The sequence below is a fragment of the Scyliorhinus canicula genome, chromosome 5, assembly GCF_902713615.1.
Source record: "Scyliorhinus canicula chromosome 5, sScyCan1.1, whole genome shotgun sequence".
NCBI classification, from domain to species: domain Eukaryota; kingdom Metazoa; phylum Chordata; class Chondrichthyes; order Carcharhiniformes; family Scyliorhinidae; genus Scyliorhinus; species Scyliorhinus canicula.
In genome coordinates this window covers 180,280,750-180,298,486 of record NC_052150.1, presented here as the reverse complement: position 1 = coordinate 180,298,486, position 17,737 = coordinate 180,280,750, and the positions used below count along the sequence as shown (strand labels likewise).

Below are 17,737 nucleotides of genomic sequence, written 5' to 3'. Positions count from 1 at the left end.
CAGAATCAACTATTAGCTTAGAGCTGACAACAAACAAAAAGACTACGCTGCTGTAACGGATCTGTGACACCATATGAAAAACGCACCAAAAGTCCTCGAGGCTTCCAGCATTCCAGTGTAGCATCTCCCACGAGTATCCAGTGCTGAGTAAAACAAACATTTTGTTGCTATTGCCCTTCAGGCAGCACGGTAGCACAGTGGTTAGCATAATTGCTTCACAGCTCCAGGGTCCCAGGTTCGATTCCCGGCTTGGGTCACTGTCTGTGCGGAGTCTGCACATCCTCCCCGTGTGTGCGTGGGTTTCCTCCGGGTGCTCCGGTTTCCTCCCACAGTCCAAACATGTGCAGGTTAGGTGGATTGGCCATGCTAAATTGTCCTTAGTGTCCAAAATTGCCCTTAGTGTTGGGTGGGGTTATGGGGATAGAGTGGAGGTGTGGGCTTGGGTAGGGTGCTCTTTCCAAGAGCCAGTGCAGACTCGATGGGCTGAATGGCCTCCTTCTGCACTGTAAATTCTATGAAATCCTATTCACAATGACCTACATGTGCGAGGTTGGATTTTCCGTTTTCGTAAAGATGAAAATGGAACTGGCTGGTCTGTACCTGGTATGTGCATTTCCCCCTCTTCTTTTGAACCCGATTCAAGTGAGAACGTGAGGGCCCTTTTCACATTAAAGATAAGCGAACATGGCATGCATCACGAAGTTCGGTCGGCATGGGTCACGAAGGTCAGCTGGCCTGGGTTCTGAAAATCAGCCAGTTGGCAAAAGTGGGTCCCAGGACAAAAAGTTTGAAAAACACTGTTGCAGATATTAGGCTTTCAAACTATAGGAATCAGAGGAGACTATTCAGCTCTGTGCCCGTTACGCCAGTCAATTAGATCTGACAGATCTCTCATGGCACCAAGGACCTGGGTTTCGATCCCGACCCATGTAGAGTTTGCATATTCTCCCAGTGTCTGCGTGAGTCTCACCCCCACAACCCAAAAATGTGCAGGTAGGCGGACTGGCCACGCTAAATTGCCCCTGAATTGGAAAAAGAGAATTGGGTACAGTAAATGTATTTTTAAAAAATCTAACAGATCTGTATCTCAACTCCATCAACTCACTTTCATCCTGTAACCCTCAATAGCCTTGCCTAACGAAAATCTCTTACTAATTGCAACCTTTAAATTGTCAATCGACCTAGCCTCAGCCGTCTTTTGGGGGATGTCGAATGTTTGTAATGCCTCTTTATTCTACACTCATCCACCAGATGAAATAATTTCTTGCCATACACTATTCCAATTCAATTAATCATCTTAAATGCCTCTATTAATCTCCTATACGCAAGGGAATATAACTCTATTCTGGGCAACCTGTCCTAAAATTAACCTCTTTCAGTCCCAGTATCATTCTGCTCAATCTACACTGTATCCACTCCAAGGTCAATAATCTTTCCTCCTTTGCAGTGGCCAGTACTGAATGCAATAACAGATGCGTCCTAATCAGAGTTTATATAACTGTAACATAACTTTGTATTCCAGACTTCCTGAGATAATGCTCAACATTCCATTAGACCTTTTAATTTCTTGTACATGTCCACCTGCATTGTGGTTTCTGTACCTGGCTCCCATAAATCTCTCTGCTACTCCACAATTCTTAGATTTACACTATTTAGAAAATATCCTGATCTTTATTGGGCCCCAAGTGGATGATCTCACACTTAACCATACTGAACTCAAACTACCACAGTTTTGCCCATTAATTTAATCTAGGCATGTCCCTTTGCAACTTTTGTTCCCATTTGAATTACTTGCGTGGCAATTAGCTGGCTGTTGAAAAATGAAAATTGCTTATTGTCACGAGTAGGCTTCAATGAAGTTACTGTGAAAAGCCCCGAGTCGCCACATTCCGGCACCTGTTCGGGGAGGCTGGTACGGGAATTGAACCGTGCTGCTGGCCAGCTTTGAAAAGCCAGTGATTTAGCCCAGTGTGCTAAACCAGCCCCCGTCAACAAACTTGGATACTTGGCTCACTTTACCTTCATCCAAGTAATTTATAAATGTTGAAAAGCAGCAGCTCCAAGAGAAATCTCAGTGGCATCACTAATCACATCTTGCCAAACTGATAACATACCCATTATCATTAAGTTGTCTCCGACCTCCTAACCTACCCACATCAATAGGCTGCGTCAATTCCATGCACTCTGAATTTCATTAACACGCTCTTAAGTTGAAGCTTATCTAATGATGTCTGGAAGTGCATTTAAATAATATCCAGAGCTGGCGGCACGGTGGCGCAATGATTAACACTGCCACCTCATGGCGTTGAGGACCCGGGCTCGATCCTGGCCCCAGGTCACTGTCCGTGTGAAGTTTGCACATTCTCCCCGAGTCTGTGTGGGTCACACCCCAACCCAAAGATATGCTTGGTAGGTGGATTGGCCACATTAAATTGCCCCTTAGTTGGAAAAAAGATTGGGTATTGTAAATTAATATAAATGAATAAACAACATCCAGAGACACTCGCTTGGTTACCACATTAGTTATCGCCTCAAAAAATTCAACTAGATTTGTTTATCATTTATCATGAACAAATCCATGTTAGCTCTCTCTAACCAGTTCATATTTCTCAAGTGTTCAGTTAATTTTTCTTTAATAATACATTAGAGTACCTTTCCCACAACAGGCACGGCAGCACAATGGTTAGCACTGTTGCTTCACAGCGCCAGGGCCCCGGGTTCGATTCCCGGCTTGAGTCACTGTCTGTGTGGAGTCTGCACGTTGTCCCAATGTCTGCATGGGTTTCCTCCAGGGACTCTGGTTTCCTCCCACAAGTCCTGAAAGACGTGTTGTTTGGTGAATTGGACATTCTGAATTCTCCCTCAGGTGTACCCGAACAGGCGCTGTAATGTGGTGACTCGGGGCTTTTCACAGTAACTTCATTGCAGTGTTAATGTAAGCCTACTTGTGACAATAATAAAAGATTATCATATTAGGCTAAAAAAATTAAAAGTCTAATGATGACCATGAAACCATTCAATTGTTGTAAAACACAATCGGGTTCACTAATAGGGAAATCCTTTTGGGAAGAAAATCTGCCATCCTTACCTGGCCTGGTCTGCAAGTGACTCCAGATCCACAGCAATGTCATTGACTTTTAAATGGCCTCTGTAATGGAACTAAGGGCAAGGGCATTTATGGATGTGCAATAAATGCTATTTCAGCCAGCAGCACCCACGTAGAATCATAGAATCTCAAAAGGAGGCCATTCAGCCCATCGAGTCAGTACCGATCTTTCGAATGAGCACTCTACCTATTTACACTCGCCCATCCACCAGACCGATGCCCATAACGTCATAACCTAATCTGCACATAGCTGGACATTGAAGGGAAATTTAGCATGGCAAATCCACCCAACAGCACATCTTTGGACTGGGGGAGGAAACCCGAGCACCTGGAGGAAACCATGCAGACCCAAGGATAATTTACAAACTTTAAACATCCCATGAATTAATTTTTTTAAAAGACTATAATTTCCTACTTTATTTCTTCTATCCTGCTTAAATGGCATTGACAATTTTACAATTCAAGGATTCAATATCTGAATCAGAGAGCTCTAGACGTGCATGACCTTTTTTTCTAATAAAATGCAATAGAGAAAAAAAAATCAGGTCCTGGTAATTTGTCTTTCCTTATAACCTCTATTTTTCCTTACTGTTTTATAATCTCATATTCAATCTAGTAAATTTTTCTCCTTTGTTTATTTTTACATTTCCTTATATTGCTGGTACTTAACACCACCATTGTGAAGATCAGTACAAAGTATTTAGCAAGTCTCCTATTTTCTGATTTTCTAGAGTCTATGGGCTCAGGAGACAAGGGGATCCCAGAAGTTACCCAAACTCAATTTATTTGTTCACTGGCTTGCATGTTATTTCTGTTGCTCTATTAAAAACAGCTTGCACAGCAATAACACAGCCTCTCCTGGGATAACAAATACACTCTATCTTAAGTTAACACTGAAATTCTCTGGGGAACGCAACATTTACAGGAGTCCCTCAAAGAAAAGTACGTGATTCACAGAGAAATTGATCACTGTTGTAAGCAACAAGTGCAACAACTTCAAAAACCTATGTCACAATTTATCCTACCTTTTTCATTTCTTCAACATAGGCAATCATGGCTTCCTCTTTGGTCATGTCGCCCAAGGAATTCCAAGCATCCCTACAATAAACACAGGAAGGCATTTCTGTTAATGACATATGACAAAATGCAAACGAATTTTGAAGTTTCAGCCACTCTAAACCATACCTCGCTTTAAAATTTAATCGTTAATGTTCAGAGGAACTGATTTATGGTCAAGCAAATTTCATTTTTAAAACTATTTTTATTCAAGGCATTTTCATGAAGAACAACCAAACAATTCAGTCAACAACCAACATCCATCCTTCCTTGCTCCCCTGACGCCAAACCCTCCTCACATCCTGCCTTCTCCAGTATAACTCCTTATCAGCTCCCTTGCTGACCTCTCAAACCTCCTTAAAGAAATTAATAAATGGCCTCCATCTCCGGTGAACCCATATTTGCCGATCCCTGTAGGCGAACTTAACCTTCTCCAGTCTCAGGAATTCTGCCAGATCGCTCACCCTCACTCCCGCTTTCGGCGGCTCCGAGTCCCTCCACCCAACCAAAATCTGTCTCCGGACGATCAGGGAGGCAAAAGCCAAAGCATCGGCCTCTCTCACCCACTGGACTCCAGGGTTTTCAGACACCCCAAACATCACTACCTCTGGACTCAGAACCACCTTCACACCAAACAGCTTTCGACATCACATTCGAGAATCCCTGCCTGAATTCCTCAGTCTTGGATACACCCAGAACATGGGGACATGATTTGCGGACCCGACCACCCCCCCCCCCCCCCCCCGACGCATAGTTATCCTCGACCCCCTCAAAAGAACCTATTCCAACATCACGAGCGCTATCATCACTTTGAACTGGATGAGGCTTAACCTTGCACATGACGAGGATGTGTTCACCCTCTGCCCTCGACTGAGCCCCCAACTCCCCTCCCAGCTCCTCCTCCCATTTCCTCTTAATAACTCCCGCCAGGGCTCCCAACCACTTCATCAACTCCTCCTAAACATCTGACATCCTCCCCTCCCCTATTTTGTCCTCCAACAGAACCTTATCCTGCAACCCCAGAGGCGGAAGCCCAGGAAAGAACGACACCTCGCTCCTTACAACGTCCTGAACCGACAGGTACTTCATGACATTCCCCTGTGCACTCATGCCTCCAACTCCTCAAATTTGGCCCCAATAAACAAATCGTTAAAACACTCAATCCCTGCGTACCATCACCCCCGGAACCTCGCGTCCAGTCACATTGGGGCAAACCCATGGTTATTACAGATCGGCGGCCACAACGAGGTGCCCTCCAGCCCCAGATGCTGCCGCACTGCCCTCACACCCTTAGGGCCGACACCACCACTGGGCTCACAGATTGCTTGGTCGGTGAGAACGGTAAAAGGCGGCAACAAGCCCTTAAACACGTACCCCTACACTACACCGCCTCCATCCATCCTCATGACGAACCCCCCCCCCCCCCCCCCCCCCCCCCCCAAAACACCTGAAGGCCCCCAGGCCCATTTCCTAACTATGGCAATATTTGCCACCTAGTAACAATTCATCATATTCGGAAGCCCCCCCTCCATGACTCGCAAATCCACCCAGTGTGGTGTGTGGTCAGAAACCACAATCGCCCAATACTGCAAGTCGGCCACCCCCACCAGCAACGTATTGTCCAACACAACAAAATCAATCTGGGAGTGCACACGACATGCATGAGAGAAGTATGAAAACTCCTCCGCCCTCAGCCTCCCAAACCTCCACAGGGCCACCCCCCCCTCCCAAAATCCATGAGGTCCATAAACCCCCTTAGCACCTTAGTCATTGCCGACACCCATTTTATTAAGGTATTTGTGGTTTTTATAATAATAACTACAGCATAAACATGGTACATAAAAAACATTTCCATCCCTATCACGTTCTTCGCACCCCCAAGCAATGAAACAATAGCCTAACTGCCCCCCCCCCCCCTAGATTTCTGCCTCTGCTGACATTTTAATTTCTCCGAAAAAGTCGCCGAACGGCTGCCACCTCCGGACAAACCCTAACATTGACCCTCTCAGGGCAAAATTTATTCTCGAGACTGAGAAACCCAGTCCATAAATAGATCTCCCATCCTCTCAATTCCGACTCTTTGCCATCTCTGAAACCCCCCATCCAGCCGTCCCGGCACAAACCGATGGTTGTTGTAAATCTGGGCCCAGACTGATGCTCCCTCCGCTCTCCTATATTTCCTAGACTGCCCCAAAACTCTCAGTCGCCACTACCACTGGGCTTGTGGAGCACCGGGCCGGTGAGAACAGCAGAGGTGCCGTTATCTGTGCCCCCAAACTTGTGTTCTTACACGATGCCGCCTCTACTCGCTCCCACACAGACCCACACCGACTCCACCCACCCCACTACCCACTCGCTTCCACACCGACTCCCCCCACCCCACTACCCACTTCCTAATCATGGCTATATTAGCCGCCCAGTAGTAGTTATAAATGTTTGGCAGCGCCAACCCACTCTCCGCTCGACTACTCTCCAACAACACTTTCTTCACTCGTGGGGTTTTACCCGCCCACACAAAGCCTGAAATCGCCTTAGTTACCCATTTTAAAAAGGCCCTCGGGATAAAGATGGGGAGACACTGAAAGACAAATAGAAATCTGGACTGTCATTTTCACGGTCTGTAATCTCCCCGCCAGTGACAGCGGGAGCATGTCCCATCTCCTAAAGTCCTCCTTCATTTGTTCTACAAGCCGGGACAAGTTTAACTTGCGCAATGTCTTGCATTCCCGTGCCACCTGGATTCCCAGTTAGCGAAAGCTCCTTCCTACCATTTTAAACGGCAGCTCTTCTAGTCTCCTCGCCTGCCCCCTCGCCTGGATCGCGAACATCTTGCCTTTCCCCATATTCAATTTATACCCAGAGAACCTGCCAAATTCCTCCAAGATCCGCATAATCTCCCCCATCGCCTCTAACAGGTCAGAAATGTACAGAAGCAGGTCATCCGCATGAAGTGAAACCCAATGCTCCACCCTCCGGACCAGCCCTTTCCAGTTCCTGGAAGCTTTTAACACCATAGCCAATGGCTCTATGGCCAGAGCAAACAACAGCGGGGAGAAGGGACACCCTTACCTTGTCCTCCAGTGCAGTTTAAAATAGCCCAACAACCGTTGATTGGTGTACACACTTGCGACTGATGCCTGATACAGCAACCGCACCCAATCAATGAAGCCCTGACCAAACCCGAATCTTCCTAACACCTCCCACAAATAATTAAAGGCCTTCTCCGCATCCATCACAACCACCACCTCCACTGCCTTAAGAGCTTCCCACACCATTGCTGCCGAGACTTCCCCTGTATCATTTATTTCCAAATAGTTCTGGATGGACTTGCTCACCCACCCACACACACCCTCATCTGCTAATAGTCCCACATCCAGCCTCCATGACGGGCGCTGCCCTCTCTCCATACTAGTGTAGCCACCTGGGGTGGCCACTGCCCAACACAAAATGGAAGATTGCAAGGAATGCAGGGAAAATGGACATGTTGTAAAGCAAGCAGCTTGCAAAACGCTTGTATATTGGGACGGCTGCAGAAACCAGTTTTGACTGCTGCAGAAACCAGACAGCACTGTGAAAAGAAACCAGTCAACATACTAATGAGGCGATACCAGGCGATCCCCAGATACAATGGAAACAAGTTAAACACAGATCGATACATTGAATGGAAGGCCAGACCTTTCGGAACCAGAGAAGCCCAAAACAATAAGTCCCAAGAACCGCCCCTGTGACCGAGGAACTGCCCCATGATTGGGGGGGTTCAGACATATCGATTGGGAAGAGACCCAATCGATTCCAAGCAGGTAAGGGAGTCCGCCCAAAGGGGTGCGGATCCCCTGGGACCTATAAAAGACAGGTCCCACACATGGTTCAGTCTTCTGATCCAGCCCTTCTCTCTCTTTGACCAACACTCCTCCGTGGAGCAGCTTTTGCCAAGAAGATCTTGAACGAGAGAAGAGGGTTCGAACAGCAGCCGCCAACAAGTAAGTGCCTCACAACGATCGCTACCAGAGATAGGCACTCCTGACCCCTTTTTACTCACACCAACCTAAAGTCTGCAGACCAGAGCAGAGCAAGAGGCCTTGTTCCCTGACCCAGCAGTTCCTCCGAGATAAGTATTAGTTTATTTAGAGGTAGGAGTAAGTTTAATCCTTTTAGCGTGTGCATGGGTAGTTATTATAATTGTATTATAATAAACTCAGTTGTTTGAACTTACTAATTGGTGTATGGTTTTATTGCTTTGAACTTCACCTTGAAGCTTGTGGCAGTGTCTTAACGACACCTGACGACTCCAGAGCTTAGAAAAGAAACAGAGCCAAATTGAGTGTTAAGCACACTCACCCAGAACGACCAACACTAACCCGGAGATCCACCCAATGTGGGGCATGTTCCAAAACCGTGATTGCCGAGTACTCGGTATCAGTGAGCTAGCTAACCCCCGGCAGCAGAGCCCTGCTCAGGATAAAAAAGTCGATCCGAGAATATACTTTGTGGACATGGGAGAAAAACAAAACTCCTTCACTCTTGGCCGTCCGAACCTCCATGGGTCTACTCCCCCCAGCTGCTCCATAAACCCCTTTAATTCCTTCGCTATGGCTGGCACCCTCCCTGTCCTAGATTTTGACCGATCCAATCCTGGATCAATGACTGTATTGAAATCTCCCCCCATGATCAGATTATATGACTCTAGGCCCAGGATATTACCTAAAACCCGCCTTCTTGAATTCCACATCATCCCAGTTTGGTGCATATACATTCACGAGTACCACCCGCATCCCCTCAAGCTTCCCACTCATCATAATGTACCTGCCCCCTGCATCTGCCACAATGCTCCCTGCATTGATTTTCCCTGCCTCAAATGCCACCCGTTTGTTAATCAGGATTGCGACCCCCCTGGTCTTGGAGTCCAGCCCTGAATGGAATACCTGGCCAACCCACCCCTTCCTCAATCTGGTCTGGTCTACAACCTTTAGGTGTGTCTCTTGTAACATTGCCACGTCCGCCTTCAATCCCCTCAGATGCGCGGCACACAAGCCCTCTTAACCGTCCATTTAGCCCTCTGACATTCCAAGTAATTAGCCTAGTCGGGGGACTTCCTCCCACCGATTAGCCATCACTCTTCTTAGGCCAGCCGCCAGCTCGCGTCTCCTCGGGCTTCCACCATCCTCGACCTCAATTTTGTCCCCTAGCAACAGTTCCTCCCCTGTCAGTAGAACAGCTCTTCCCCACCCCTCCCTCCCCCCTAGTAACAGCACCAGCAGAAACCCAACCCCCATATCAAACTTATCACCTGCTCACCCCCCACTGTGCTTCCGTGAGCTAGCTAACCTAGCCAGTCTGGTAGCTCCCACCCTTGGCACCAGACATCCTATCTCATCATTTTTCTCCCTCCTCCACAGCTCCCCCCCCCCCCCCCCCCCCCCGGTTGGACATACATATTCAAAGCATCACAGTCCCGAGTAAACAAACATTAGAAAAAATCCCTCCATCCAACTTCCAATGGAACAGACTTAACTTACATTCCTGAGCAGCTGCTCAAACATCTTATCACAACAAAAACCAAAGAAAAAAAGGAAGGGGCAAACAAAAATAACCCCTTGTTACAGAGAGCACTGCATATTCAAAACACAGAAGTGATTTTGACCAAATTGCTACCACAATGCCCTCCCCCAGGGTTCAGTGACCTTAATCCCTTGCCAGCCTTTGGTCCTTGATAAAGTTCATAACTTCATCCGGTGATTCAAAATAAAGTTACTGGTCCACAAACGTGACCCAAAGACGCGCTATATACAACATCCTGAACTTCACCCGCTTCTTGAAGGCGGACGATTTTGCCTGTTAAAACCGGCTCGCCTTCTGGCGAGTTCGGCGCCCAGGTCCTGGTAGACGCGCAACTCACAGTTCTCCCACATGCAGCTGCGTACCTGCTTGGCTCACCGCAGAATCTGTTCCTTGTCCAGGAACCGGTGCGTTCGCACCACCGTTGCCCTCGGCAGTTCATTCGCTCACGGCTTCCTTGCAAGAACTCTATCCACTTCTAAGCGCTGTGTAAACGCCCCATTACTCATCAACTTTTCTAGCATACTTGCCACATATGCCCTTGCGTCTAAACCCTCATTGCCCTCAGGGAGGCAAGATCTCCTCAAGATCTCCTCAAAGAACTTCACCAGCTGCACCGTCGACCACTGTGCCACCGCTCCAGGATCCTGCAACTCCGCCATGCTTTCCTGTGCTGCCGGCTCTGCACGAGTCTTCCTTGCTTGGCTATGTCTACTTACACAGCCACTTCTAGTCCACCTCCACACACTGGTGGGGGATTTCTCCTCACTGTTTCACTCTCCACCGATTTATCAAGTGAAATTCCGGAAAAAACGGGAGAAAAGGTCCAAAGGTTTCATCACAAGTGGGAGCTACCAAATGTGCGATCTCCTACTCCATGGCGGCCACCGGAAGGCTACTACCGACAACCTTGACGGCTTAGGACTCGACCGATCCAAGCCGAGATGTATGGCCGTATTAAAATCCACCCCCCCCACCACCAATCAACCGATGCGGGTCCAAATCGGGAATCTTCCCCAACACCTGCCTCATGAAGTCAAGGTCAACACAATTCGGGACATAGACTTTCACCAGAACCAACGGCATGGCATCCCCTCCAACCTCCCACTAACCATGAGAAATCTCTACCCCGCTCCCCTCCCCAGATTGGCCACAATACTCCCCACCTCAAACGCAACCCGCTTATTAACCCCCCCCCCCCCCCCAACCCAACCCCCCCTGGATCGGCCACAACATTTCCCACTTGAACACAACCCATTTGTTAACCAACACTGCAACCTCTCTCGTCTTTATATCCAGCTCAGAATAAAACACCTGCCTCCCCCATCCCTTTCTCAACCTCATCTGGTCCCCCAGCTGCAGGTGTCTCCTGCAAAAAAGCCCCGCCCATGTTCAAATTCCTCAGATGCGCGAATGTTTAACTGGCCCATTCAACCCTCTCACATTCCACATGACCAGCCTGGTCAGGTGGATCCCTGCTACTTTCCCCTGTCGATCAGCCCTACCCCTTTTTGAGCCAGTCCTCGGTCCGTCTCACCCGACCCTCCAGGCCTGTCCTCGCATGTCCGCCTTCATCGATTTCTTCCCAATTGCTCCACACCAATCAGCATCCTTGCCACAACACCTTCCATGCACCTCTGCCTCTCTGCATGGTCTCTGTGGGTTTCCTCTGAGTGCTTCAGTTTCCTCCCACAGTCCCAAGACATGCAGGTAAGGTGGATTGGCCATGATAAATTGTCCTTAAGATTAGGAGGGGTTAGTGGATTACAGGGATACAAGCACTCCTGTACCTTTTGCCCTCAAACGCTTCAGGCGGGGAAAAGACCAAAAAAATGCACCTTGAGCGGGAGTCACCAAATCTGTGACTATTCACTCCATGGTCGCCACCAGAAGTCCCAAGCGAAGTTAATTTTTTTTCTCACAGAAAATGCCCAACTTTTCAAACAAACTTGTCACTCTTTTCTTCTTCCCCATTCTCAACTCTCAATGACACAACCCTATATTTAAAGAGCCGAGAGAATGTTTACTAGGTTGGTTCCTGGGATCAAGAGATTGCAGTTTGAGGAAAGATCGAGCATATAGGCCTAAAGTTCTTGGAGTTTAGCAGAACATACAATGCAGAAGGAGGCCATTTGGCCCATCGAATCTGCACTGACCCACTTAAGCCCTCACTTCTACTCTATCCCTGTAATCCACTAACCCCTCCTAATCTTAAGGACAATTTATCATGGCCAATCCACCTTACCTGCATGTCTTGGGACTGTGGGAGGAAACTGAAGCACTCAGAGGAAACCCACAGAGACCATGCAGACTCCGCACAGTCAGTGACCCAGCGAGGAATCAAATCTAGGACTCTGGCGCTGTGAAGCCACAGTGCTAGCCACTTGTGCTACCGTGACCAGAAGGCGAGTTGATTTTATTGAAACAGATAAGATTCTGAGGGTTTTGACAAGGTAAATGCGGAGGGGAATCTGAAACAGGGAATATTATTTCAGAATAAGGTGTCACCATTTAAGTCATGGATGAGGAATAATTTCTTTGCACGTTCTTCTGTTCTTATCCAATACAACAAAAAACCTAGGCAGTATTAATTTAAGTTTCTAATTAAAAATGTAATTTGTTCTTTTCGAATTTTTCTATCACTCAACAAAATACAATCATTCTCAGTTCTTATTGGTTTTCCAAACATGTATAAGCTGTCTTCAGTTGATACATAGCAACATTCAGAGCTAAATATCTGCACAAATGCAAGGAAAAAAACAACACGTTAGAAGTTATACTATTGCACCACTGAGTAGAAGGAACCTAGTACTCCAGCAGGCCCCTGCCATCCGTATTGCGACTCTAAACATATGTAGTTTCTCCATAGAACCAAACAAGGACAGCAAAATTTTAAGAGTTCATGTGCTATCTTTCATAACCTCACAACATTATAAGCCAATGCACAGCCAATAAAGTATAGTCAATATGGCAGCTAATTTTGCACACAAGGTCCCACAGACGCCAAGATAATCTATTTAGTGATGCTGGGTTTGGATGCTGTCAAGGGCACCGAGAGAATTTCTTTGCTCCACTTTGAATAGAGACTTGCGATCTTTCACATCCAACTGAAAGAGCAGACGTCATAGGCAAAAGACTGCCCTGTAACAATGCAACACTTCCTCAGTACTGCTGAAAAGCGGCAACCTAGATTGTAGACTCAAATCCTTTGTGAAACTTAAACATATGACCGTCTCGCCTCAAGAGGCGAAAGTGCTAACCTTGATGCCAAAGGTGATCCAGTCTATATTTCTCTTGCACTCGTCCAAGGTGTGCTCAGAGTATTAATTAACACAAATCGCAAATCTGTCAATATCTCTTGCTTGGGTGAGAAAGGGGCCTAAAACATTACAAGATGCGAAGAAACGGGAAAAAAGTGATTCATAAACATCTACATCAAACATACATATTGTATAACAATATGCATCAAGAAATTGATTTTAAGGCAAAATGATCAGAGCTAATACACAAAGTATTTGTGACCATGTAAATTTGGAACATCTCTGCAAAAAGCACTGATTATTGTAAGATAGCTTTAGGCTCAGACTCACATTCTGAAATTTATTCTTGGGATTTTGACAAGGCAGCATTTATTCCCATCATGAATTTCCTCATTAGCATTAATAGTCATGTCTAGGCTGGACTGTGCAGCAGTGGCATTTCCTTTTCCAAAAAGGACATTTGGGAAGAAATTAATTCACAATTCAACACCTTGTATTGCAATTTATTTTTTAATTATCAACTTCACAATGAGTCAGGGTGGTTTTGAACCCTGGGAATCTAGATCCATGCACATTATAGCTATACCCCATATCTACAGTAGGTTGGTATTTGCTAGGATTACAGAGCACCTTTTAAGGCACCTTATCATTCTTTTCTCATTTCCTGAAGGCATTTCCCATTTGCTGGAGCATGGTTCAGCCACCAATAGGCACCCTATGATAACTCGCCCAATTGGTCATTCATGGATTAACATTAGTTTACGGTTTATTGGATTGTGAGATGTATCGTATTGAACTTAATCCAATTCCTATAGTACATTTATACTCAAGGCATTGTTCAGCCATGGGAACCATGGAAAATTATGTCCTCCTTGATCTTAGGTGTTGAAACCAATTCTAAATATCCTTACTGCAATCTCAGCTGATTCAACTAAGATGTATTAACCAGCTGAGTCATTAGGAGAAACTTCAAGATTACATTTATAAGGAAAATATAACACATACAGCATTAATAGCCACAAAGACTAATAGCCACAAAGACTAATAGCCACAAAGACACCAAAAAAAATAAAGAGCAATAGAACAATGGTAAAATGAACAGTGAGAAACATTTTTCTCAGATATTTCTCAGGTACTCACCAAGAAGTGGGTGTTAAATATCACAGTCAGAGCAGCGATAGGCCATGTTTGACCTTAGGACACCTGCATAATCAGGATGAAGAATTTACGCAATTTCACAGATTTAGGCGTCCAGGATTCCACTGTCCCCTGGAAATACAGCCGCTCACCATAACGCCGAGGTCCTCTGTTAAGTTGAGGGGTTAAATCAAAGAGGGGTGGAGCATCGTGTGTCCCTTTATGCAGATGACCTACTGCTCTGTATTATGGACCCAGTCCCCTCCATGGACGAGATAATGAAGCTGCTTACAATTTTTGGCTCCCTTTTGGGGTACATGTTGAACTTGAATAAGAGTGAATGCTTCCCGGTCAAGTGCCTGGGAGGAGTGCCCAACTGGGGACATCACCTTTTCGCCTTGCCAAGACTAGCTTTCGTTAACTGGGGTCTGGTGGTCCACAACGGACAGGCACCGGAATGTGGCGACTAGGGGCTTTTCACAGTAACTTCATTGAAGCCTACTCGTGACAATAAGCGATTTTCATTTCATTTCATTTTGGGCAGCACGGTAGCATGGTGGTTAGCATAAATGCTTCACAGCTCCAGGGTCCCAGGTTCAATTCCCGGCTGGGTCACTGTCTGTGCGGAGTCTGCACGTCCTCCCCGTGTGTGCGTGGGTTTCCTCCGGGTGCTCCAGTTTCCTCCCACAGTCCAAAGATGTGCGGGTTAGGTGGATTGGCCATGCTAAATTGCCCTTAGTGTCAAAAGTAAGGTTAATGGGGGGGGGGGGGGGGGGGGGGGGGGGGGGGGGGTTCTGGTATAGGGTGGATACGTTAGGCTTGAGTAGGGGGTGATCATTGCTCGGCACAACATCGAGGGCCGAAGGGCCTGTTCTGTGCTGTACTGTTCTATGTTCTAACTGGGTTTTGCTTCATAAAGTACATTAGACGAATCTGATGGACAGTATCAAAACAGACTTGCAGAAGTGGGATAACCTCCCACTATCCTTGGCGGGCAAGGTTCAGACTAAAATGAATGTGTTCCTGAGATTTTTATTTCTTTTTCAGTGTCTCCCAAAGTCCTTTTTTTTAAAAAAAAAAGAAGTTTTTCATGTTTTTCATGATTCAGTGGAATCCTGGACGCCTATATCTGTGCAATTGCGTAAATTCTTCATCCTGATTATGCAGGTGTCCGAAGGTCAAACATGAAATTTTTATTCCACAAATTTTCAACACTTGAAATTTACACCAACCCCACAAAACACCCCAACCCACCAATACCACCCCCCCACCCCCACCTCCAACAGTCCATGGTAACCAACTCCCAGAAATGCATGATAAAAAAAACTATTGTAGAACCCACCACTTGCCCCTCTTGCTGCAAATTTCACTTTTTCCAGAGACACAAATTCCAGCAGGCCCCCTCCTCCAAGATCGCCGAGATAAGAGGATGGAGAAGCTGACCTCCACCCCAACAAGACTCGCCTGCGTGCCATCAATGAGGCAAAGGCGAAGACATCTGCCCCCGCACCCGGCTGCAGCTCCAGCCGGTCCGACGCCCTGAATATGGTTTCCAGGGGCCCCCTAAAATGGTGTTGAACATAGTCCTCCAAAACCTTTCCAAGCTTCGAGCAGGACAAAAACATATGAACATGATTCGCAGGGCCACTCCCACATCGCTCACAGACATCCTCCACCCTGTCAAACAGCCGGCTCTTCCTCGACTTTGTAAAGTGTGCCTGCACACTATGTTCAACTGTATCAGCCCCAGCCTTGCTCACAAAGTCAACGCATTTACCTCTGCCGCATAGTGCATCAGAGTCCCTCCCCAACTCTTTCTCCCACTTCGCCTTAACCCTCTCCATGGATACCCCATCCTCAAAGAACAAAGAAAAGTACAGCACAGGAACAGGCCCTCCAGGCCCGTGCCGACCATGCTGCCCATCTAAACTAAAATCTTCTACACTTCCTGGGTCCATATCCCTCTATTCCCATCCTATTCATGTATTTGTCAAGATGCCCCTTAAATGTCACTACCGTCCCTGCTTCCACCACCTCCTCCGGCAGCGAGTTCCAGGCACCCACTACCCTCTGTGTAAAAAAACTTGCCTCATACATCTCTAAACTTTGCCCCTGGCACCTTAAACCTATGCCCCCGAGTAATTGACCCCTCTACCCTGGGAAAAAGCCTCTGACTCTATCTATGCCCCTCATAATTTTGTAGACAATAAAAAAGCTTATTGTCACAAGTAGGCTTCAATGAAGTTACTGTGAAAAGCCCCTAGTCGCCACATTCCGGCGCCTCATTGGGGAGGCTGGTATGGGAATTGAACTCGCGCTGCTGCCTTGTTTTGCATCACAAGCCAGCTATTTAGCCCAGTATGCTAAACCAGCCCCTCCTCCAAAATCCTCCCGTAAATTGCCAAGACGACCCCCCTGCTACAGCACTGCCTCCGGCAATGAGGAGGCAGGCTCTAATGGGAAGGTCGGGAACACCTCCCTGGCAAAGTCCCACACCTGCATATAACTGAAACTTCCAGCCCAAACCTCTCACCCAGCTCCTTCAAACTCACAAATTGTCTTCCCAGAAACAGATCCTTAATTTAATTAATCCCCTTCTTTCCATTCCCAGAACCCTGCATCCATCCTCCCCAGCTCGAACCCATGATTCCCCATAATCGGCATCCCCCTTGACCCAGCTCCCAACCTAAAATGCTGTCTAAACTGCCTCCAGAACTTCAACGTCGCCACCAACACTGGAATCACCAAATACTTCCCCAGGGTCATCGGGAACGACGCCGTTGCCACGCTCGGATCTCCAATCCCCTACAAGAGCCCACCTCCATCCTCACGAAAAAAACGTTTCCCTGCTTCATTCCTGAATCTTCTCTGCATCTGCCATCCAATAATAATACATCAAATTTGAGAGGCCTAGCCAAAGTTCTACAATACCGCCATCAAATAACCCGATCAAACGCCTTCTCCACACCCAACGCCACCACTACCTCCACTTCCCTTCCCTCTGCAGGAGAAAGCACCATATTCAACAGTCTTCTCACATTTGAAGACAACTGTCTGCCCCTTACGAACCCCGTCTGATGCTCCCCAATCATCTTCGGAAGGCACCACTCCAACCTGAACACCAGCACCTTTGCTAACATCTCAACATACAGCAGAGATATCGGTCTGTACAACCCATCCTTCTTAAGCAACAATGAGGTGGAGGCCTAACCCATCATTTGCAACAAGACACCACTATCCATCGTGCCCTCAAACATTCCCACCATTAAAGGCACCACCCTATCCTCAAATATTTTATAACATTTGACCAGGAACCTATTGAACCGCCAGCTTCCCTGACTACATCCTCCCAATCGTCACCTTCACCTTCTCTACCTCCACAGGTCCTCCAACCTCGGGCCTGCTTGCCCACCCAGAAACTCCCTCAACTCCCACTCCTCCTCCGGTGGCTCCGATTTATACAAGTCCCGAGAACTCCTTGAACACCTGATTAATCTGTTCTGGAGCCACCAACTCTACCGTCCTATCCCAAGTTCGAACTATCTCCCGCACCATGGCCTCCCTATGGAGCTGACCTAGCAACAGGTGCCCTGCTTTCTCCCTGCAATTGTAAACAGCCCCC

The 17,737-nt window shown here is 47.1% G+C and overlaps 1 protein-coding gene across 5 annotated transcripts in view; it reads right to left on the bottom strand.

The window, feature by feature from the left end:
- The window catches only part of acbd5a (acyl-CoA binding domain containing 5a), a 185,278-nt gene that overhangs the window by 111,606 nt on the left and 55,935 nt on the right, over nucleotides 1-17,737 (bottom strand). For all 5 annotated transcript variants that reach the window (XM_038798182.1, XM_038798184.1, XM_038798186.1 and 2 more), the window contains one exon: nucleotides 4,132-4,204. In XM_038798182.1, coding sequence (XP_038654110.1) covers nucleotides 4,132-4,204 — 73 coding nt within the window. The remainder of the gene's footprint in view (nucleotides 1-4,131; nucleotides 4,205-17,737) is intronic.